Source organism: Hydra vulgaris, chromosome 12, assembly GCF_038396675.1.
Source record: "Hydra vulgaris chromosome 12, alternate assembly HydraT2T_AEP".
Classification (NCBI taxonomy): Eukaryota; Metazoa; Cnidaria; class Hydrozoa; order Anthoathecata; family Hydridae; genus Hydra; species Hydra vulgaris.
The window spans coordinates 149702-176115 of NC_088931.1; the positions used below are offsets into that span (position 1 = coordinate 149702).

At 32.9% G+C, this 26414-nt stretch overlaps 3 protein-coding genes and 1 long non-coding RNA gene across 6 annotated transcripts; 1 reads left to right on the forward strand and 3 right to left on the reverse strand.

The window, feature by feature from the left end:
• Positions 1-16690: 16690 nt before the first annotated feature.
• On the reverse strand, positions 16691-19062 carry LOC136089141 (uncharacterized). The gene is made up of 2 exons (XM_065814862.1): positions 16924-19062; positions 16691-16789 (listed from the first exon to the last, which is right to left on the reverse strand). Exons 1-2 carry the CDS (start codon positions 19060-19062, stop codon positions 16691-16693), a joined length of 2238 nt encoding a protein of 745 aa, XP_065670934.1.
• A 1459-nt stretch (positions 19063-20521) lies between these two features.
• Positions 20522-20995, forward strand: LOC136089143 (uncharacterized). The gene has a single exon (XM_065814863.1). The coding sequence runs from the start codon at positions 20522-20524 to the stop codon at positions 20993-20995; it is 474 nt and encodes a 157-aa protein (XP_065670935.1).
• A 261-nt stretch (positions 20996-21256) lies between these two features.
• Positions 21257-22709, reverse strand: LOC136087725 (uncharacterized). Of its 3 annotated transcripts, none has more exons than XR_010642013.1 (4): positions 22364-22709; positions 22213-22275; positions 21854-22120; positions 21257-21729 (listed from the first exon to the last, which is right to left on the reverse strand). It is a non-coding gene; the product is annotated as an uncharacterized LOC136087725 (long non-coding RNA). The 3 variants fall into 3 exon arrangements; XR_010642014.1 differs by having other exon boundaries at positions 21854-21978; positions 22063-22120; positions 22213-22707; XR_010642012.1 differs by having other exon boundaries at positions 22213-22708.
• A 165-nt stretch (positions 22710-22874) lies between these two features.
• LOC136089144 (ATP-dependent DNA helicase PIF1-like) lies at positions 22875-24128 on the reverse strand. The gene has a single exon (XM_065814864.1). The coding sequence runs from the start codon at positions 24126-24128 to the stop codon at positions 22875-22877; it is 1254 nt and encodes a 417-aa protein (XP_065670936.1).
• Positions 24129-26414: the final 2286 nt, after the last annotated feature.

Below are 26414 nucleotides of genomic sequence, written 5' to 3' on the forward strand. Positions count from 1 at the left end.
CATATATATTTATATTATACTCAAAGTTAAAAAGTTTTTGATATATATGTGTATGTGGTGATATATGTTATATAGTTGTTTTATAAATGTGTACATATAAATGTGTTTTTATAATAGTATGAAATGTATTTTATCTAATGTGTACACGATTGTTAAATGAGATGCTTTTATATGTTATATAACATTAAAAAAAATATTGTGTTTAATAGTTAGTATAACTATAAAAACAATATATTTGAGATATAGATCTAGAGCAAGATTTGTCAACCTTACCAGTCAGGTGGTGTTACTGCTTTAGGTCTAAGTGTTGTCTAGCCTTCAATATAACTATTCTGAAAATACATAACATTATCTTTGATAATTTTTTGCGTAATGTTACCTTTGGCTTATCTTTATGTTAATGTCTGTTGTTAAAAAATGATTAATAGGTAGTTTTTATACTAAAACTCACTGCTTTTGTTTCTTAATATAAATAGCACAGTAAATATTATTATTATTATTATTAGTGCACATAGCTACGCCTATTGTTTGATATTAGTTACGATTCCGTATTCTGTAAAATATTTCTTAGTTTTTAGGTAGTTTCTTTACTTTTCTTAAACAAGTATTTTTTTAAAGAAGTCACGACCTTTCATGGTACGAGTTCAAAATGTTTAAGTAGGCATTAGGTAGATATTGTTTAGTAGCTTGAAATAATAGTGAATATAAAATCTTTTTAAAATTTTATTAAGTAATTAAATTATTGTAATTTTTTTTTTAAATTGTACTTTTAAATTTAAAGCTTCGTGTTATAGATGTTAATACTGAAAATATAGATTACTATAATCTTTAGAAGGGGTCAGGGTTAGGGTTATGGTTAAGTTAAGGGTATTTTCAGTGTGAGTGTTATATGTTAGTAAACGTATTATTAAATTTACTCGAATTTATAATTAAATTAACTTATTTTAATAAGTTGAATGATGAAAACACATACAGATAATGATGAAACACATGCATCTTAAGAAGGCATTTATTGTAAAACTTTTTATTTTCAGAGTCAAACCCGACTTAGTGATTTATATACTCTGGAACTTCGTTACTTCCGAGACTTGCGTTAACAAAGTCCATTCAGTAGGATAGGAAAGGTATCTGGTTAGGGTAAAGTTTAGGGTATTGTCGGTGTGCCTACAGTGTGATCGGTAAAGTTAGTAAACGTAAAATTAAATTTACCCGATAAAAAAATATTAAAATCACTTTATTTCAATATTATACAAATGTAATGAAACACAGGTAGATACAGATAAACATTTATTCGAAGAGTTTTATAAACTCTTTGTTTTTAGCGTTAAACCCGACTAAGTTATTTATATATTTTGTAACTTCTTTACCTCCGAGACTTGCGTTAACAAAGTCCATGCGGTTGGTTACGGACCGGGTAAAGGTATCGAGTTATGGTTAAGTTAAGAGTATTGTCAGTGTGGTAACTGCGTGAGTGACAATATTCCGTATCATGCATAGCTACATTTAAGCATATTTTATTCCGGGTAATTTTTATTGTATTTTTAAACTATTTTCTAGAACTCAAAATTAAAACACCAAATCATTAATGTTATTACAACAATCATTAAATTATACAATAACTATTAAAGTTTATTTTAATAAGTTGAATTATTATTTAAAAATGATATAACACATGCAGATTAAGATAGAATATTTATTGTAAAACTTTTTATTTTCAGAGTCAAACCCGACTTAGTGATTTATATATTCTGTAACTTCGTTACTTCCGAGACTTGCGTTAACAAAGTCCATTCAGTAGGATAGGAAAGGTATCTGGTTAGGGTAAAGTTTAGGGTATTGTCGGTGTGCCTACAGTGTGATCGGTAAAGTTAGTAAACGTAAAATTAAATTTACCCGATAAAAAAATATTAAAATCACTTTATTTCAATATTATACAAATGTAATGAAACACAGGTAGATACAGATAAACATTTATTCGAAGAGTTTTATAAACTCTTTGTTTTTAGCGTTAAACCCGACTTAGTTATTTATATATTTTGTAACTTCTTTACCTCCGAGACTTGCGTTAACAAAGTCCATGCGGTTGGTTACGGACCGGGTAAAGGTATCGAGTTATGGTTAAGTTAAGAGTATTGTCAGTGTGGTAACTGCGTGAGTGACAATATTCCGTATCATGCATAGCTACATTTAAGCATATTTTATTCCGGGTAATTTTTATTGTATTTTTAAACTATTTTCTAGAACTCAAAATTAAAACACCAAATCATTAATGTTATTACAACAATCATTAAATTATACAATAACCATTAAAGTTTATTTTAATAAGTTGAATTATTATTTAAAAATGATATAACACATGCAGATTAAGATAGAATATTTATTGTAAAACTTTTTATTTTCAGAGTCAAACCCGACTTAGTGATTTATATATTCTGTAACTTCGTTACTTCCGAGACTTGCGTTAACAAAGTCCATTCAGTAGGATAGGAAAGGTATCTGGTTAGGGTAAAGTTTAGGGTATTGTCGGTGTGCCTACAGTGTGATCGGTAAAGTTAGTAAACGTAAAATTAAATTTACCCGATAAAAAAATATTAAAATCACTTTATTTCAATATTATACAAATGTAATGAAACACAGGTAGATACAGATAAACATTTATTCGAAGAGTTTTATAAACTCTTTGTTTTTAGCGTTAAACCCGACTTAGTTATTTATATATTTTGTAACTTCTTTACCTCCGAGACTTGCGTTAACAAAGTCCATGCGGTTGGTTACGGACCGGGTAAAGGTATCGAGTTATGGTTAAGTTAAGAGTATTGTCAGTGTGGTAACTGCGTGAGTGACAATATTCCGTATCATGCATAGCTACATTTAAGCATATTTTATTCCGGGTAATTTTTATTGTATTTTTAAACTATTTTCTAGAACTCAAAATTAAAACACCAAATCATTAATGTTATTACAACAATCATTAAATTATACAATAACCATTAAAGTTTATTTTAATAAGTTGAATTATTATTTAAAAATGATATAACACATGCAGATTAAGATAGAATATTTATTGTAAAACTTTTTATTTTCAGAGTCAAACCCGACTTAGTGATTTATATATTCTGTAACTTCGTTACTTCCGAGACTTGCGTTAACAAAGTCCATTCAGTAGGATAGGAAAGGTATCTGGTTAGGGTAAAGTTTAGGGTATTGTCGGTGTGCCTACAGTGTGATCGGTAAAGTTAGTAAACGTAAAATTAAATTTACCCGATAAAAAAATATTAAAATCACTTTATTTCAATATTATACAAATGTGATGAAACACAGGTAGATACAGATAAACATTTATTCGAAGAGTTTTATAAACTCTTTGTTTTTAGCGTTAAACCCGACTTAGTTATTTATATATTTTGTAACTTCTTTACCTCCGAGACTTGCGTTAACAAAGTCCATGCGGTTGGTTACGGACCGGGTAAAGGTATCGAGTTATGGTTAAGTTAAGAGTATTGTCAGTGTGGTAACTGCGTGAGTGACAATATTCCGTATCATGCATAGCTACATTTAAGCATATTTTATTCCGGGTAATTTTTATTGTATTTTTAAACTATTTTCTAGAACTCAAAATTAAAACACCAAATCATTAATGTTATTACAACAATCATTAAATTATACAATAACCATTAAAGTTTATTTTAATAAGTTGAATTATTATTTAAAAATGATATAACACATGCAGATTAAGATAGAATATTTATTGTAAAACTTTTTATTTTCAGAGTCAAACCCGACTTAGTGATTTATATATTCTGTAACTTCGTTACTTCCGAGACTTGCGTTAACAAAGTCCATTCAGTAGGATAGGAAAGGTATCTGGTTAGGGTAAAGTTTAGGGTATTGTCGGTGTGCCTACAGTGTGATCGGTAAAGTTAGTAAACGTAAAATTAAATTTACCCGATAAAAAAATATTAAAATCACTTTATTTCAATATTATACAAATGTGATGAAACACAGGTAGATACAGATAAACATTTATTCGAAGAGTTTTATAAACTCTTTGTTTTTAGCGTTAAACCCGACTTAGTTATTTATATATTTTGTAACTTCTTTACCTCCGAGACTTGCGTTAACAAAGTCCATGCGGTTGGTTACGGACCGGGTAAAGGTATCGAGTTATGGTTAAGTTAAGAGTATTGTCAGTGTGGTAACTGCGTGAGTGACAATATTCCGTATCATGCATAGCTACATTTAAGCATATTTTATTCCGGGTAATTTTTATTGTATTTTTAAACTATTTTCTAGAACTCAAAATTAAAACACCAAATCATTAATGTTATTACAACAATCATTAAATTATACAATAACCATTAAAGTTTATTTTAATAAGTTGAATTATTATTTAAAAATGATATAACACATGCAGATTAAGATAGAATATTTATTGTAAAACTTTTTATTTTCAGAGTCAAACCCGACTTAGTGATTTATATATTCTGTAACTTCGTTACTTCCGAGACTTGCGTTAACAAAGTCCATTCAGTAGGATAGGAAAGGTATCTGGTTAGGGTAAAGTTTAGGGTATTGTCGGTGTGCCTACAGTGTGATCGGTAAAGTTAGTAAACGTCAAATTAAATTTACCCGATAAAAAAATATTAAAATCACTTTATTTCAATATTATATAAATGTGATGAAACACAGGTAGATACAGATAAACATTTATTCGAAGAGTTTTATAAACTCTTTGTTTTTAGCGTTAAACCCGACTTAGTTATTTATATATTTTGTAACTTCTTTACCTCCGAGACTTGCGTTAACAAAGTCCATGCGGTTGGTTACGGACCGGGTAAAGGTATCGAGTTATGGTTAAGTTAAGAGTATTGTCAGTGTGGTAACTGCGTGAGTGACAATATTCCGTATCATGCATAGCTACATTTAAGCATATTTTATTCCGGGTAATTTTTATTGTATTTTTAAACTATTTTCTAGAACTCAAAATTAAAACACCAAATCATTAATGTTATTACAACAATCATTAAATTATACAATAACCATTAAAGTTTATTTTAATAAGTTGAATTATTATTTAAAAATGATATAACACATGCAGATTAAGATAGAATATTTATTGTAAAACTTTTTATTTTCAGAGTCAAACCCGACTTAGTGATTTATATATTCTGTAACTTCGTTACTTCCGAGACTTGCGTTAACAAAGTCCATTCAGTAGGATAGGAAAGGTATCTGGTTAGGGTAAAGTTTAGGGTATTGTCGGTGTGCCTACAGTGTGATCGGTAAAGTTAGTAAACGTAATATTGAATTTACCCGATAAAAAAATATTAAAATCACTTTATTTCAATATTATATAAATGTGATGAAACACAGGTAGATACAGATAAACATTTATTCGAAAAGTTTTATAAACTCTTTGTTTTTAGCGTTAAACCCGACTTAGTTATTTATATATTTTGTAACTTCTTTACCTCCGAGACTTGCGTTAACAAAGTCCATGCGGTTGGTTACGAACCGACTTAGTGATTTAGTGGAGTAATGGATTTGTGCAGATAGATTCATGTAGATACGCAATAGTATGTGAAGGAGGTGGAAATATAATAATCTATCGATAAATCATACATCGATCTATCGATAAATAATACATCGACTACTGGATTAATAATCAACGATAATTCACAAGTATATGTTTTCGGCACACTCACAACATCAAATTATAATGAATCCGGAATACATTGTACGCTCCGAAGTTCATTATTCGCGGGATCAATTAATGCTTCTAATAATCACGAATATGGTATTAGGATGGATAAAAGTAACTTAGATGTTGAAAACACATTAACCGCAACCGCAAACGGTATAAGCAATATTAACATGACCAACGGTGAAGCTCGTTTAAATTCTGTCATCGCTAATCTGGCGGGGACTTCCCCAAATATTTATTTATCACAGCAAAAATGGAACTCAGCTGGGATCGAAGCTCACAGCGCACAAACTGTTGGTATATATATCCATAATACGTCTGAATTCTTCGCGACCACAAGTGTTGACGTCCACAATTGCATGGATCAAGGATTTGTCCTCACAAACGGATCAAAAGCATCATTGAGCGGGACTATAGACGCGAGCGATTGTAAATATTTTGGGCTCAACATTAACACCGCATCTGAACTCAAGTGCATTGGCGATATCAATATTGCAAATATTGTCTCGGGCAATGGTCTCAACCTCATCGAAAGTGAACTCCGCGTCAGTGGAAATATTAATATACCATCTGCATATCAGTCCGGCATAATCATCGATAAAAGTTCTCTATTTGCGCACACATTAACAGCTACTGTGCTAAATTTAAATTATCCATCCGCAATAATTTATGATAGCACAGTAACATTAAACGATCTCACACTATCATTTACTGCCACATCAACATCTCCTTCGCATCAATCGACGGGAATTTTAAACATCAAACTATCAAAATTAATTACAAATAATTTATCATCAACATCATCAACTATCCCCGGGCTGGTCTCTGAGCTGTCCGAAATAATTGTAAAAAATTCACTCATTGTTGATGCGGGTTTAGTACTCATCAAGTCAAAACTTAACGCAGAAACCGAAACAACTATATCAAATTATATTATATCCGGTTTAAACGCCCGAGCAAGCAAAGTAAACTTAACCGGCACGGTAAGATTTAATGCATTAGCCGGTTCGACTCAACATATTCGCGCATTCGACGGATCTGAACTACAACTCGAAGGATCGAACACATTCAGCGGAATAGTTTCAGATAGTTCGATCATTATTGCCGGAAATTCGCGCGCAATCATCCGCAATATTTCAATAAATTCTGATACCCCCCCCGAATAACCACATACTCATAATGTCGGGTTCAACTGCTGTCATTACCGGCGGAAATATTTCGGCTGAATCAAAGGGTTTAGGTAATGGTATTGTGATTACTCAATCATCGACTGCATATATTTCTGGTACCGATATCTCTGCATGCACAAAAAGTGAAATTCTCGTTGATAACGGATCAAATGTAACAATATCCGCGGTTATCGGAATAACAAATGCAAAATATGGCGTCGAAATTAGCAGAAACTCAAAAGTCACAACTGACACCGCAGTTACTAACATCACAGGTGCACTTGGTGATGTAAAAGTAGGTTCGAATCCCGTCACTTCGTGGTCAAATGATATGGCGGTGAGTGATTTTACAAATACACCATCGCAATTCTGCACATGCGTCAATTATGATTAAAAAAATAAAAATATACCCGGGCATTTCGATAACTAACATTACTGATCGATCAAATATTACTGATCAATTTTTTTTCCATACGCTAATTGTTGATCAACATTTATACGATATAATTTATTATTTTTGATCCACGATTTTTGAGCATTAAAGGACTCGGTCTTTAAATTAATTTCGATACCTTGATTATGGATACGCATCGCACGATTTAAGAATGACACCTGTTGCTGTTCATGTATTTTTTGCGATGCCCTCAGTAAATCAGCATCAACTTCCTTCATAAATACTGGATCAATGAGTGGACTCCAGTCACACGGATCTTTTGTTTTATATTCGGCGAGTCGATCGATTAATGCTCTCGGAAGGTCCGGGTTTTCGTCGAATCCGCGAAAATATTTACCGATAATATAAACTTCAGAATTGACGGGCCGACTCGTAAGAGGTTTCACGACATATAACTCGTCGAAGAGCTCTCGACATATAACTCGACATATAACTCGTCAAAGAGCGCAGCAAGTAATGCAATTAAACTGCGACTAAATAATGTGAGAAAAGTATATTGTTTCGTCACGAGATGTCCCCCTTTTGCAAGCGAAAGAATGCCGCAAATAATTTGACCATAATTAATACGCGCTGTAATCTCTTCTTGACGATTATAGTCGGAACTCGCATCAATACCAGCATCACTCGTGTATAAGGTTGCACCCGTCCCATATCTCGCACGTACTGCATTCGCATTCATTTTTAGCGAAGCATTCGTCGCGATCAACATTTTATATTTTTTTGAGACCTTGTCTCGTAAACTTCTGAAGAGATCGATGCGCCGCATGAGTGCATCAAAATCTTTCGGTTTTAAGTTATCAAATTGTTTTTTTGCTTCGACCACTACTTTATTTATTTTTTCGAATGGATCCTCATCACTTGGGGCATCAATACGCACTAACGCGGGCAACATTAAGTTTCTGAGTGGGACGTTCAGACGTCATCATATACACGATATATACATATCGCAGACATATTCAAAAATGAGAGTTAGAACGATTTCTGTATTATTAATTATAATGTCAATATATCTTATCATTGCAGTAGCGACAGAAGTTTTTGTTGATGATTTCATTAAACCACATTCGCTGTTCAACTATTTATTGATCAGCACTTTTATTTCCGGCGCCACAGCGCTCGCGATCGGTATTGAAATTCCATAACTTATGAACACAATAATAATCAAAATATATTTGCACACAAAATGGAAGAAGGACGAAAGAAAGCGGCAGAAATGCTCGAAACAATGTCTGATGAAGAACGGGCAGGTATGAAAGATTTACAAAATTTAAAACTTGCGGCGGGTCTTCCGGCCGCACAATCAACACTCAGATTTATCGTTGATGCATCAACGATCGCTGATGCAGAAAAAAAAATATGCATTACGTGTCATCGATGAATTATATCCGATAACAAACGATATCGGCTGCATAAAAGTTGATTTTTATAATCGAACAATTAATTCGCCCGACATTGCATATATAATGCTCGATAAATGTCCGCGCGATCACGATTTTGGAAAACAACTCGACAAAATAAAAATTCACATTTCGCCGGATGAATGGCCGAGAATAACAAAATGTATATCATTTTTAATATACAGTGGGCGATTTATATATCAACAAGTTGTAAAAAATAACACTGACTTACTCAAGAGAATAACATCGAGTAACGAATATACCGAGTATAAAGTTGACCACGATAATACAACGCTTTATATTAAATCAGAATGGCCATATAGAATCGGTGTATTTATAAAACTTGCTAGTGATATTTCGCTCGATTAATACAACTAAAAAAATAAAATTATTCACTTTCATGAGCTAATACATACTCGATATCTTTGTATTTCTTTTTCAATCGATAATAAATATATATTTTTTGATGATAGTTCATCATTTTTAATTCAGAACATTTAATAAAAAAATTAGGTGTTATATTTTTCTGTTATATTTGCCACGGTTCGCATCAAATAATTTATAGTAATATAGTTACTCTCTATATTATATTTATTTTTTTCAATCGAAGTCGTCATTTGTCGTAAAGAATTGAAAATCATATTGATATCTTTATATATATTATTAATATCTTTATTTATATTTGTCAATCGATTATGTGTGTCATTATAGGACACATATATGGCAATTATTGTTAATATATATGCCGCAAATATAGCTATCAATATTATAATAGAACAACAGTTATCCATTATTGTTATGATATATACCCCCATATATAAAATCAAATTTACTCCCAACTTATAATTCAAAAAATAATATAATTAATTCTTTTTTGAATTTTTTTCAATATAATTCTTTAATATTTTATTTGCTTCTTCATTTTTACCAATTGCAGCGAGTCCATAAAAACATATATTCGATATGCTAATATTTCCACGCTTTATAATCTTTGAAGATTTCATTTTATATCTATTAATTATACATCTTTGTTTATATATCACTAGTAGGCAAAACAAAAATATACATAAATATATACCATAAATAATGAACGAGTAATATAACTCAATTTCTGAACACTCATACATCTCGGATATACTTATAAAAAATTAAAATTCAATTTTGTATGATACTATTAAATAATAATATTTCTTTTTCTTTTTCTTTTCCGAGACATATTATTTTAATTATTGATAAATCATTTAAGTAATTTAACTTAAGTAAAGTTATTTTCATTTCCTCGAGTAATTCATCATTTGAATTTCCAGATAGAATCATCTCTTTTAATGCTTCTTGAATACGATCGATCAAGGTTTTGTTCTTAAAATTTAACATCATATAATACGTGAGTAATATTATACATATTATCGACACTATCGCGAAAAATATCAACAATATCATTAAACATTTGATGGTATCATCATTATTATTTATAATATCAAATTGTTGATCACTATTTAATAACATCTTGAAATATAACTTATATTATTTTAAAATTCAATTTTGGTTTGATCGATGATATGGAAAAAAAATAATTAAATGAATAATATATATTATTTACATTTCATTTTTAATTATATAATATTTCATTGTTTTAGATTAAATTATTATCATTGATGTTTCTTTTTAATTCTATATATTTATTCATCACTTTTGATAGAGTAACTAACAATATTATAAAAATAAATCCCGTTAAAATTATTAATAAAATTAATATTATATATATTATATCAATCATTTTATATTAATGAAAATATAATAATTAAATTCAATTTTTAAAAATCATTTTTTATTCTAATAAATTAAGTTATTAATTATCACCATCAAAGCTAAAATCACTTCTCATAACTTCTACTACTTCTTCATAATTTATTTCGTCGTCGTTTATATTAGTGTACCTAATAACCCGTTTAGCAATGATTGATAAAAATACCGTAATTATTAATAATATAATAATTATTATTATTGTAGATAATAATATTATAACAATTAACAATATTATCAAATATGAATTTTGTAAACAACTACATTCATACATTTTTTAAGATACTATCGCATTTATATAATTCAAATCTAACCACAATATAAAAAAAATAATATTTTTAATGAATAGTATTTGTACTATTCATTGATGTTGTATTAACGCTTGTTGCGTTAATATTTGTTACATTATTTATGTAACAGCATTTTATATACTGATTTTGAAAATTTACAAACATATCATATAGTATTTGTATATTTTTTTCGTTATCTTTTGAAATTTCGTAAATTGCGTTGATGTTATTGTCCGATACGTTGATTTCTTTATTTAAGATGATTATTTCACGGATTAAATCATCATTGATTTTATAATTTAATGTAAGTATTGCTATCATGCAAATTAATATAATACTTGATGCAAATAAGAATTTTTTATTAATACCTCCCATCTTCACAGTTATATATATAATTTTTGCAATTCAAATTTGCTTTGAAATATCAAAAAAAATAATTATTCTAACCTAACAGATTACGACCCCAAATCTGTTGAAGATTGAACTACTCGATGTATTTTACGCACACATTGTTGATCGTCTTGATCATCAGTTTCTTGATCATCAAAACATTGGCATTGACATTTTAATTTATTTAATGCGGACTCATCAATATTGATATGTATAATTTTTTGCTTATCAAGTTCCGCGATCGCGCGCTTATAATATCTTATCTTGAGACCATAATATTGTGATAATATCCACACACATAGTGTGATACTTACAACTGAAATTAAATCAATATATTCGAATGCCATATTACCGAAATATACCTGTATTACATGGTATCTCCAATTATCAAAAAATAATTACTTATCAAAAATTAATTATTTTTAATTAATGGAATTTTAGCATTACCTTCTTTTATCGTTATAGTTTCATAATTATGTTCGTTTATTTTATTTTCTTCTTTTTTATTTACGATATTTTTTTTCTTAGGATCTGAAATTCGTACGATGATGTTGTTTCAATCTTTTTATCTTTTTTTAGATTAACAGCAGTAATTAAATTTTCAAGAAAATCTTTGATATTATCTCTGTCATCTACTATCATTTTATTTATATCTAACATTAAATTATGTGTTTCTTTGGTTTTATTGTCTTTTTCTTTGATTTTCTTCCTAATAAGGGTAGTAGCATAATACAAATATTGCATGGTCATAAACCATAAAGATGATAATAATAATGTAACCATGATTATTATTAAACCAGTAATAGCTCTTTCCGTATTAGAATTCGCCATTTTTATTATCAGTAATACAAAAATAAAATATCGATTCAAATTTTATAAACTTCGACCGATGTTATGTTTTTTTGCTTTCTGTCCGGATCATGACAAAGAATGCCCCGCCTCCGATCAAGAAACTGACGATCAAGAGTAAAATTCCCGGTGTCTTGGTTTTTGCTGCAAATAATACAATAATTCCGATTATAATGAGTATAATCGAGATTATGATGAGTGGTAACATCATCAATGTTGGTACATGTGGCGCGAGTTCTTGCGCCACCATTGGTACTGCTGCCATCGCTGCCATCGTATATAACTTATATAATATAAGAATTTTTTTATTTACACCTAAACATCTAAAAATAGCACTCTAAACGATCAAAATAAGCTTATTTTCAAATAATTTGAACATATATATTATATATAATATGTAATATTAAATTCCATTATCCCCTCCACGAAGGAAAATGCCTGAAATATTTAAATATCTTATCAGCAAAGGTCAATCCTCAGTCTAAGATCGCTATCAATTACATGACCTTATAACTCGTCCCGTTATTCGCAATGAAATTAATAATACATATATTGTATTCGAATCGTGAGAAGAATTTCTCGAATGGTATGAAAATCTTCCGATCGAACAACGATGTTGTCACGAAGTTATTTTTGGCGGACTACCCCAGCGTTTAAAATTCGATGTTGATGCTCCGGTTCACAAACTTGACGAATTATCCGCGGATATCATTGAACAAGAAACTGATGATTCGAGCGACTTAAGTGACCTTGATGATTGTTTCCTCGACATTGATCAACCGAAATCGCTTGATACTAGATTATCAAAAATTCATGCTGTCGTAAGTCTTCTTGTTGAAGCGATAATGGACGATTTATTTGTGGCCTACTATGGGACCGAAAATTTACTTCCAACGAAGCGCGACATCGTCATCACTGATAGCAGTGGTCCAGACAAATATAGTTTTCATGTTCTTGTCCTACCATATTTCGTCGAAGACAACGAAGAAGCGAGAGAATTTACTGCGCGTGTTCTTGAACGACTCGCACCATCTGTGCGCGCATTCATCGATCCCAATGTGAACAAAAAAACACAAAATTTCCGCTTAACCGGTTCCGCTAAATTGGGAACTAATCGTTATAAACGCGTCACTTCCGACTTTGGAACCGCTGATGATATTTCGCTTCAAGATTTATTTATTACTGCCCCGAGCGGTGGTCGAATCCTCACACGAATATACACAGAAAAGAATACATCAACCGAACAATCACAACACCCAAATATTCATGATTCGGTTGTTCAAAATGCCATCGAGCTCGCAACCGAAAAAGGTATAACCATCGGTCATAGATTTAACGAAGTGCGTGGAACATTATTATGTTTTATGCGAGACGAACCGTCATACTGTCGCATATGCGAAGAAGTACATCATCATGATAATAGTTTAATGATAAGCATCGAACCCATTGAAAACAATAATTGGTCCGCAACAGCAACAACCTCATATCGCGTTCTCGAACATTGCCGTCAGGTGCGAGGTAAAAGATTATTAATCGGCGAAATATCTGGAACTGAATGCGTGATTAAACCGTATACATTAACGACAAAAATTCATTCGCTCGGTCTTCAAGAACAAATCGCATCTCGAATAAAATCTATTCATGATGGTAAAATTAATCCGCATAATGCGCTCTCAAGTGCATTCGAATTAATACCCGATAACAGAAAAACAATATATTCAGAACCAATGATGCGACCTTACGAACTAACATCTACACTTGCTGTTCTCGCCCAAATGAAACTCGGAAAAACAAAAGCACTGCATTCGTATCTCGAAGAATACTTCCCCATCAACGGTCTCGAAACAAAAGTTGTTCGATTCGTCACATTTCGTCAGACGTTCAGCAACAGCATATCAAAAAATTTTCCAGACTTCATACTCTACAGCGATGTTACCGGAGACCTCGATCATATCAAATATCCCCGTTTAATCGTACAAGTTGAATCCCTCCACAGACTCTCATTCTGCAAAGGCGCTCTTCCTGAACCAATCGATCTACTTGTGCTCGATGAAGCAGAATCAATTCTTGCGCAATTCAACAGCGGTCTACATAAGCACTTTAATGCAGCTTTTGCTGTATTTCAGTGGATGTTGCAAACTGCGCAACATGTGATCTGCATGGATGCGAATCTTAGTGATCGTACATATTGCACACTCGAACGAATGCGACCATCATATCCGGTACATTTTCACTGGAATCGCTTCGAGAGAGCAGCAGATGATATATATTATTTCACCGCCGATCAAGGTTCATGGTTTGACCAACTTTATAAGTCACTCCACAAAAATTTGCGAATCGTCATACCGACAAACAGTCTCACGGAAGCACGCGCTTATGAAGAATCGATACGTCGTGAATTCCCAAAAAAGAAAATAATGCTCTACAGCAGTGAAACCGCACCGAGTGAAAAGGCGCGACACTTCAGTGACGTTCACAATTACTGGGGAAATCTCGACGTCTTAATATTTACACCAACATGTTCGGCTGGCGTATCATTCGAACTTGAACATTTTGATATATTGTTCGGTTATTTCTGTGATATCTCGTGTGATGTAGAGACGTGTCGTCAGATGCTCGGTCGTGTTCGTAACATTCGCTCACACGAACATTATATCTGTCTGAGATCAACGGGTGCGGCATTACCGACAACTGTCGAAGAAATTAATCGTCTTATTCGCGACAAACGGTCGGGTCTCTATAAAAATATAGATGATGCTGCATTATATTTCGAGTACAGCAATAACGGCGATATTCGATTTTATGAATCAAATTATTATCATCTCTGGGTCGAAACATTGCGGATCAATAATCTTTCGCGCAATAATTTTACACGAAGATTTATCGACCAAGTCGCAGATACTGGTGCACAACTCAAAGTACTCGCGGCATCAAATGATCCTTCGATATGCGCATCATACATCGCTGATCATCGAAGTATCCGCGATTATTTAAAAATGGTTTATTGCAATAATGTTGCATCATCGGATGATATATTACCGGACGAAAACAATGAAATTCGCGAAGCAATAAAAAATCAACAAGATGTGCAACCTGAACTCTTGCTTGCGCATGAAAAATTTCAGATTCGCGAATTCTATTCGTGGCCGCACGAAATCGATTCTAACTTTGTCAAATTATATGGAACATATAGTGCGCGCAACGTATTCCGCAATCTTACGCGCATCACCGAAGGTAATACTATTCAAGAATCTTTGCACCTCATCCGGCAGCATGAACTTGATCATTATAATATAATCATGGATATGAGAACCGAAGAATCAAGTTTCATTGCTAAGAGTCGCGACTTATTACGCGAGAAATCAATATATGTTTCAGAGCAACATAACTTTACAATATGGTTATTGCATGTATGTGGTTTCTCATGTATTACAGATGAGAGCCGCATTCATGAACAATTACTCGAATCGCGGCTTCGCGGAGTCATCCATATAATGAAAAAAATAAAAGATCATATCACTTTCAACTTTGATAAGATTCGGCCCGACTTTGATCGATATGAACGCGAAACTGATCGAATTCGCTTTATCAATTCTATGCTCCGCGTAATTAACAGTATTACTCGCTCAATGTATGGAATCCAGATCAGTCGTGTTCCAAAAGATTCGGGCGGAGAGGCATACCAAATTACGCGCAACTCGATCGGTAAATTATTTAACTTTGTGAAAGAACACCCGCAAACAAAACCCGATCGTCCTTATATCATCTCAAGATTAAAAATACCACCGACAAATTACAACGTAAAGATAAATGATTTTCTCAATCATATACATTTTAGCGAAAATTATATCCGATTCCTCGAGAAAATATACGTTGAAAACTGATATCGATATATCATGATATCATTTTTTTCTCACCTCATTAGAGATAATAAAATATTTTTGATACCGATCATCATGACATCTGAAAGTTATTATGTTTTATCTGATAATCAAGGATTTGTTGGTGCATTTTATACGGCCGAAGAAGCTTCAGTCGTGATAAATAAATATTATCCAATTCCATTCATCGTTCAACGATTCGAAGTTGCACCCGGTCCGACAGAAACTGTATGGGTCGTTATATATCGCGACATAGATGCGGTCGCATTTGTTTCGAATGATCGCGCAACCGCAAAACGCGTAAAAAAAATATATGACAGTGTCGGACTAACATATCCCGACTCAATCAAATATTGGGAACACCCTGTCGGAAAGATTTCACAAACAGCGGAATCGCGACTCGACTCAATTAGTCGCGCAAATAGTATGTATGCGGGAAACTTATCGCTCGAAGAATTGCAAGCTCGAGAACTCGAAGATTATAAAAAAATTTCGAACCTCTCCATGAGTAAGGGTCCTATTGCGCGGGTCATCAAGGAAAATCAAAAAATAATGATCTTTGATTGTGTGGTCCCGACAAGTACATCCACTCATACTGCGCAACTCTGACAATTATTTCTATCGCATTTATTATCAATAATCGATGTCATTTGTGAACCGATCGCCGGCTTTGTATGCAAATAATACATACCAGTTTCAAGTCCCGTTTTCCATCCTTCTATCAAGAATCGAAGAATTTTCGGTAAATTCGGCTCATCCAGAAATAAACTCATCGACATTGATTGACACACGAATGGCGCCATTGCTTTCGCCATCAATATAATTTCGCACACATGAAGTTCGCGCGCCGTCCTGAACAAGAAACGAATTCTTTCAGGTATTACTGTTATATTTTTTATGCTCCCACCCGCGGATATAATTTGTCGACGCATATTTTGATCCCACAAGTTGAGCTCCACAAGTTTACGTATCAAATGACGATTAACGATCATGAATTCACCTGCAAGTGTTTTGCGAGTATATATATTACTCGTAAATGGCTCAAAACATTCATTCTGACCGATTATATTACTTGTCGTCGCGGTAGGCATATATGCGGTCAATAGTGCATTATATACACCTTGAATTATGACCTGTATTCGAAGATTTAACCAATCTTTTTTTGTGATAAATCCGCTAGTCAATATTTCGATGTCACTTTCCCAATCATTGTTGAGATGTCCAGTTTTTATCCATAAGTCCGGCTGAAACTCACCCCTCGAAAGTTGACTACCCGGAAAACTTTCATATGCACCATAAATTTTTGCAAGTTCGTTTGATGCGCGCATAGATCCATAATAAATGACAGCCGCAATAGCTCTCGCTAAGTTTTGCGCCTCAATCGAACCATATGGTATTTCAAGTCGAGCAAGAACATCTGCTAAACCCATGATACCGATACCGATCGGTCTATGTCTCCGATTACTTCGACGACATTCTTCCGTCGGATATTGTTTAATATTAATCATATTATTGAGCGCATATACTTCGAGTGCGGCTGCATCCGTGATCGCTGCGAAATAAAGATGTTCGTATCCCGTCATTTTATTTTTTACAATAAAATTTTCGAGACAAATCGCGGAAAGGTTACAAACGCCATATTCACCGCCTTTGATATTATTTTCATTAAAACGGGCGAACCGTTCCCGATCAATGTCGTTCCAACTCGGGATCGTAATTTCGGTACACAAGTTCGATGAACATACCGGTGCAACATTAGACATGTTTGATTTGAGATTGATCGCATCTTTGTACAACACATAGGGAACGCCAATTTGTGACCAACTAATGAAAGCTTCATCAATAATAGTTTTTGCTTTCACGCAGCGACGATAACGTTTTTCATTAACGTATTTTTTATAAAGGTTGCGATATTCGTCGCCATAAACGATATCAAGATCGGGCGCATCATCTGGACTAAATAAATACCAATCACCGGCATTCGGATCATGAATTTGTTCCACTAATGTTTCCATAAATAAATCGGACACCCATAATGCATACTTCAAGTCCGGAGCATTTACTGTCACTTCGCCTTTGATACGGGCGCACTTCAGAAAATCAATAATATCATCATGATCAACACTGAGATATACTGCAAACGCACCAGGACGTTTACCGCCTTGATTCGCAAAGTTTTGAGCTTGATTTAGGAGTGCGGCATAATTTGTGAACCCATTAGTAAATCCGCCACTTGAATTTATTCTTGAACCGGCTGCGCGAACATTGCTGTACCATATTGAGACTCCACCTCCTTGACTGCTAATCATTGCCGCATCCACGATGGATTTTAATAATTTTTCTAAGTTATCGCCGGTCGATATGAGGAAGCAACTTGCAAGTTGAGAAGTTATAGTACATGAGTTGAGCATTATTGGGGTCGCATTCGACACAAAATGTTGACTTAGTTTGTGATAGAAATTGATCGCATTTGTGATTCTCTGAATAAATAAATTATCATCGACTATGTGCCCACAATTGCCGGGTTGACAGCAAAATATTCCGATCGCGATCCGCATATATAAATGTTGTGGACGCTCCATCATCTGATCATCAAGAATAGTTAATTTTTCATGATTGCTTTCGAGGCGAATTAAATAACGCGCAATAGTTTGAAAACCGAAATAATTTAATTTATAATCGCGCGAATGATCAAGTACAACATCAATTGTATTTGCTGCACGTTTAATAATTCCGATATATTCGTCTGAAAATCTGACCGCTCTTTTGGTCGGCGCATTTGCAACGATAATATCGATTGTTTTTGATATTGATTCGGGCACGCGTTTATGAAGGTCGTTAATAAATATTCGCGCCGCGAGTGTTTCATATTCCACATGATAGCTCATTAAATTAATGCAAATCATTGCGAGTTCAGCATCTATTTTCCGCGTCGTCATCCCATTGTGGAAACGTCCATCAAAATCTTTTATAATTAATGCTTCATTAATATTTGTTAATGGAGGACCATATGCTGTGTTACTTGAGAGGTCGCGAATTCGCATGATAATTTCATCAAAATTGACTGGTATTTTTTCGCCATTGCGATTGATGACAAATATCGCGGGCAAATCAATATCACTCATTTTTTGTTGAAATATATCATTATTTGACCATATTCAAATGTCATCACGAATATATAAATATTTTTGCGCAAGTACACAAATATTTTTACGCGAGTACACAAATATTTTTGCGTGGTACACAAAATAATTTATCGCGAATACACATATATTTTTGCGCGAATTCACATATATTTTTCGCGAATACACATATATTTTTCGCGAATACACATATATTTTTCGTGAATACACATATATTTTTGTATGAGTACATAATTATTTTTGCGCAAGTACACAAAATAATTTATCATGAATACATAAATATTTTAGCGCAAGTATGTGAAATATTTTATCATGAGTATGTGAAATATTTTATCACGAGTATGTGAAATATTTTTGCGCGAGTATAAATATTTTTTCGTGAATACACATATATTTTTGTGTGAGTTCACATATAGTTTTGTGCGAGTTCACATATATTGTTGCGTGAGTATAAATGATTTTGCGCGAATACACATATTTTTGTGTGAGTACATAATTATTTTTGCGCAAGTACACAAATAATTTTGCGCAAGTTTGTGAAATATTTTTGCGCAAGTACACAAATATTTTTGCGCAAGTTTGTGAAATATTTTTGCGCAAGTATGTGAAATATTTTTGCGCAAGTAGAATAATTTATCGCGAATACACAAATAATTTTGCGCAAGTATGCAAATATTTTTGCGTGGGTGCACAAAAATAATTTATCGCGAATACACATATAATTTATCGCAAATACACAAATATTTTTGCGCAAGTATGTGAAATATTTTTGCGCAAGTATGTGAAATATTTTTGCGCAAGTATGTGAAATATTTTTGCGCAAGTATGTGAAATATTTTATAACGAGTATGTGAAATATTTTATCACGAGTATGTGAAATATTTTATCACGAGTATGTGAAATATTTTATCACGAGTATGTGAAATATTTTATCACGAGTATGTGAAATATTTTTGCGCGAGTTCACAAATATTTTTGCGAGTTCACAAATATTTTTGTGTGAGTACACAAATATTTTATCATGAGTATGTGAAATATTTTTGCGCAAATATGCAAATATTTTTGCGTGAGTATAAATATTTTTGCGTGAGTATAAATATTTTTGCGCGAGTTCACAAATATTTTTGCGTGAGTATAAATATTTTTGCGCGAGTTCACAAATATTTATCATGAGTATGTGAAATATTTTTGTGCAAGTATGCAAATATTTTTTGCGTAAGTATGTGAAAAATTATTGTGCGGATTTGTGAAATATTTTTGTGCGGATTTGTGAAATATTTTTGCGCGAGTTTGTGAAATAATAAATTGTTTTGCACAAAATAATTACTATTGATGGGGCAGAGTATACAAAAATATTTATCGTTGATGATGCGCAAGATGACAATGGTGGGTGTGCAAAAATAAGTATTGAATCAATAGTTAATATAGAACATACACAAACATGCAATTCAATAATTCTTTCATTTGGTCCGACGAGGATGAAGAAAATCGGGTCACCATTCTCCCCATTAAATATCCTGAAATTTGGTCCTTTCGTAAATTATTAGAAGCGCTGCATTGGACCGCTCAAGAAGTAGCTTTGTCGCGTGACAAAAAAGATTGGTTAATGCGTATGAATGATGAACAGCGACATTTTATTAAAATGCAATTTGCATTCTTTGCGATCGCAGACATTGATGTTCTAAAAAATCTCGACGACAATTTCAGTAGCGAGATCACATGCATGGAAGCTCGAATGGTTTATGCGGCGCAAAAAGATCAAGAATGTGTTCATGCTGAGAGTTATAGTCTTCAGATTGAAGCGGTGATGATGTTATATGAGGGTTTTCATAAAAGAAAAAAAAAAAAAAAGAAAGAAAAAGTAGTTCTAAGAGGACCCCCTCATAAAAATAATATTATAGGTCCCCCTCATTAACGTGATTGATAATAATGCGCGCGTCAATGTGCGTGATTAAAAAACTGGCAAGGTTATTCCGCCGCCAAAGCCTTAGGGTTCCGTCAGGTGCCTCCAGGTGTTGCGTAAGTTCAATGCGGCGCCGCCAAAGCCGTAGGGTTCCGTGCCTCCAGGTGTTGCGTAACCTCGATGAGGCGCGTAACGCGTAAAGCAAAAACTCTAGTATATACGTATATATATATATATATATATATATATATATTAACTAATAATTATATCTGTCATATATTTACAATATAATAAAAATAAACCATTTCTGACTTTAATATAAAAGTCTAGATTATTGGATTGCTTGGTATATAGTCTATATTCATCACATTGTGATTTGGCTTTATCTATATCCGTCAATGGTATCTGGTTATCTCTTACATACGTATTTAATTTATCGTTTGCAATCTTTTCATATCCATTAACTAATGAGGTTTCCATATGTATACATTCATTATAAGCAATGCACAAAACATTTAATGAATTTAACACAATATTTACCAAACTTGAAGCATTGTGATCGAAATGTTTTTTGGTTTCCATTTGAATATGCTTAAAAGCGTTTTCATAAACCATCTTCTTCTCTTCTAAAGTAATACTGTTACATCGGCACTCATATAGTTTAATTAACGAATGATAAAAGTCCTCGTTCATCCATTTCAAATCTTTCCAAGAATTTTCATTGTATATGTAATGTGTCATATTTTCTAAAACGATAACTAATAATATAAGTATAATTATATAAGACAATACATAAGAATAAATTTAATGAGATAACCGCAAAAGTAACAACACAAAATTAAATTAAGGATTATTTCTTAAAAAATTTACAAGTTCGTTATAGTTAACGTCTTCACTAATCGGATCAGGTGTGGTGCTTCCTATTATGGGTCGAAACACCTGATGTTCTGGGGAGGTGCATAGCGCATTATCATGCCATAATAGGTCGCACGGTTCTATATAAATAAAAATATAAGGTAAGAATATAAAATAAAATATAAGGTAAGAATATAATATAAAATATAAGGTAAGAACATAACCAGTATGTCTTTTCCAGCGTATCTTATTTATACTTTTTATGCCAATGCATCGTTTATGCTATAATATAAATATATATATATATAATGATAAATGTATTAATAATGTATGTAATAATATAAATAATGTATATAATAATATAAATAACCTACTGGACATGTAGCTAACGGTGTTTGAGTCGCTGCGTGTCTTGTTGTTGTTATAGTCGTGTTATTCTAGAACATATATATTATAGGAAGTAGAATAGATATTATATTTTAAATAATAAGACCAGATATTATACCTGTTATGTTATTTTTATACCTGTTTTGAAAAGGGTCGCTTTAGGTCGGATCCTCTAGAAGACTATAATAAAAGAATATATATAAACTTAAGTTATAATAGAGAATTATAATATAAAACAACAGATAATAAATGTATACCGTTAGTGGTGTTTGAGTTGTCGCGTCTGTCTTCTTAATGCTTTCTTCGTTAAATATGGTTAATGTCATTGTAACTGTATTTGCCATGGTATATAATTACTTATGGTATATATAATTACTAATAAAGAATAAAAAAATATATAAACATGTCTTATACACAAAACCTTATTATAAAATGATTTTATTATTTTTTAAAAAAAATAACAAACTAAAAGTAAATATTAGTATATGAAAACGATAGCACAAAAGCGCTTGTTAACTAAAGTAAATAAACCGTAAACAAACAAACCTATATATTAATATGTAAGCGATAATGAATAAAACTGCTAACAAAGCAAAAACAAAAAAATAAGGTTAAAATATAAGATATAAATTAATATACATTACGTTAATTAATTTGTATTTAATGATATTGTCTCGTAATATTGTTTAACGGATGGATGCGTCTTTAATGTTTTTATAAAATAAGTAAAAAAATGTAAAGACGATATTATATATAGGTCTTCGAATTGTTTTACTCTTGACATAGCGACATAGAAAAGATGATGAGTAAATTGTTCCCTGTTGATATGAATGACTACATTGTCTAATGTTAATCCTTGTACTTTATGTATAGTCATCGCATATGCTACTGTAAACGGCATTCCAATGCATTCTGCGACAATGTTGTGTTTATTATTAAATAGAGATTCCTTTTGTAAATGTATTGTTAACTTGGAGTTATCTCTAGTGAGTATAACAATATAATCCTCCTTTAGTTTCACAATGATGGCTTGCGTGCCATTGGCTAAGTTAAGATCAGGAAGATTACGTAGACATATAACAGGTGCTCCTTTTTTGAGTGTTACTGTATTCGGGGTTTGAAAAGGCCATTCGGCATTAACATAACCGTTTCTGTACACTATTTTCGACTCGTAAACGTATTGTCGTTTTTGCAGTTTAGAAAGCATTTTTAAATTGTGAACCTCCCGTTCCTTATTAGTAAAAAATAGTCTTGTGTATGTTGGATTGATCATAGTATCATCAGAATATAATCGTTTCAAAAGGTAATTATAATCATCATTATTATAATTAGCCAAACGAATGGAGGTAAGACAATTGAGAAAAGCGTTATTATTTTGTTGTCTATATGTGGTGGTCAATATAATAGTTTTAAATTGACATAGAGACCAGAAATTATCCTCGAATAACATCAATTTTGATCCAATTGGTGTAAGTTGATAGAAATCTCCTGCTAAAACAACTATAGCTCCTCCGAATAAAAGAATAGATTTACGAATACTGCATAATATATCGTGTATAAGTCGTAATAGTGAAGGCAATAGCATGGATATTTCGTCAATGATTAATACATCGAGCGATAATAAACGTTCCTTGGTGACATCGGTCATATGATGTAGCACGTCCTTGCTTGAATGAGCATTATTAAATATACCGAAAAAAGAATGAACTGTAGTAGCAGATTCGTATAACTTAGCCGCAATGCCTGTGCTAGCAGTGACGTAGACATTCTTTTTCATTTGACATAATCGCTGATATATGTCATTGATGGCATAGGTCTTTCCTGTTCCAGCGCTTCCGGTAATAAATACATTTTTGTTATCTAATATAGATGTATATATTTCCTCCTGTTGATCGTTTAACATCTCTTAAGTTTATTAATTACTGCTGATTGTTTTGTTATTAGCGATGGCTTCTTGTTTATATAGTGCTACAAGATTACAGTTGTCATTCTAATCATGTGATTTAAACCACGCGAGGTGCAAAGGCGAAACAAGTATAATAATAGGTCGTACGATCATGTTCAAAGGTCAAAGTTAACAGTCGTAGTTATCGACTACCATATAAGACGCATTCGACGGATCTGAACTACAACTCGAAGGATCGAACACATTCAGCGGAATAGTTTCAGATAGTTCGATCATTATTGCCGGAAATTCGCGCGCAATCATCCGCAATATTTCAATAAATTCTGATACCCCCCCCGAATAACCACATACTCATAATGTCGGGTTCAACTGCTGTCATTACCGGCGGAAATATTTCGGCTGAATCAAAGGGTTTAGGTAATGGTATTGTGATTACTCAATCATCGACTGCATATATTTCTGGTACCGATATCTCTGCATGCACAAAAAGTGAAATTCTCGTTGATAACGGATCAAATGTAACATTATCCGCGGTTATCGGAATAACAAATGCAAAATATGGCGTCGAAATTAGCAGAAACTCAAAAGTCACAACTGACACCGCAGTTACTAACATCACAGGTGCACTTGGTGATGTAAAAGTAGGTTCGAATCCCGTCACTTCGTGGTCAAATGATATGGCGGTGAGTGATTTTACAAATACACCATCGCAATTCTGCACATGCGTCAATTATGATTAAAAAAATAAAAATATACCCGGACATTTCGATAACTAACATTACTGATCGATCAAATATTACTGATCAATTTTTTTTCCATACGCTAATTGTTGATCAACATTTATACGATATAATTTATTATTTTTGATCCACGATTTTTGAGCATTAAAGGACTCGGTCTTTAAATTAATTTCGATACCTTGATTATGGATACGCATCGCACGATTTAAGAATGACACCTGTTGCTGTTCATGTATTTTTTGCGATGCCCTCAGTAAATCAGCATCAACTTCCTTCATAAATACTGGATCAATGAGTGGACTCCAGTCACACGGATCTTTTGTTTTATATTCGGCGAGTCGATCAAGTAATGCTCTCGGAAGGTCCGGGTTTTCGTCGAATCCGCGAAAATATTTACCGATAATATAAACTTCAGAATTGACGGGCCGACTCGTAAGAGGTTTCACGACATATAACTCGTCGAAGAGCTCTCGACATATAACTCGACATATAACTCGTCGAAGAGCGCAGCAAGTAATGCAATTAAACTACGACTAAACAATGTGAGAAAAGTATATTGTTTAGTCACGAGATGCCCTCCTTTTGCAAGCGAAAGAATGCCGCAAATAATTTGACCATAATTGATACGCGCCGTAATTTCTTCTTGACGATTATAGTCGGAACTCGCATCAATACCAGCATCACTCGTGTATAAAGTTGCGCCAGTCTCATACCTTGCACGTACTGCATTCGCATTCATTTTTAGTGAAGCATTCGTCGCGATCAACATTTTATATTTTTTTGAGACCTTGTCTCGTAAACTTCTGAAGAGATCGATGCGCCGCATGAGTGCATCAAAATCTTTCGGTTTTAAGTTATCAAATTGTTTTTTTGCTTCGACCACTACTTTATTTATTTTTTCGAATGGATCCTCATCACTTGGGGCATCAATACGCACTAACGCGGGCAACATTAAGTTTCTGAGTGGGACGTTCAGACGTCATCATATACACGATATATACATATCGCAGACATATTCAAAAATGAGAGTTAGAACGATTTCTGTATTATTAATTATAATGTCAATATATCTTATCATTGCAGTAGCGACAGAAGTTTTTGTTGATGATTTCATTAAACCACATTCGCTGTTCAACTATTTATTGATCAGCACTTTTATTTCCGGCGCCACAGCGCTCGCGATCGGTATTGAAATTCCATAACTTATGAACACAATAATAATCAAAATATATTTGCACACAAAATGGAAGAAGGACGAAAGAAAGCGGCAGAAATGCTCGAAACAATGTCTGATGAAGAACGGGCAGGTATGAAAGATTTACAAAATTTAAAACTTGCGGCGGGTCTTCCGGCCGCACAATCAACACTCAGATTTATCGTTGATGCATCAACGATCGCTGATGCAGAAAAAAAAATATGCATTACGTGTCATCGATGAATTATATCCGATAACAAACGATATCGGCTGCATAAAAGTTGATTTTTATAATCGAACAATTAATTCGCCCGACATTGCATATATAATGCTCGATAAATGTCCGCG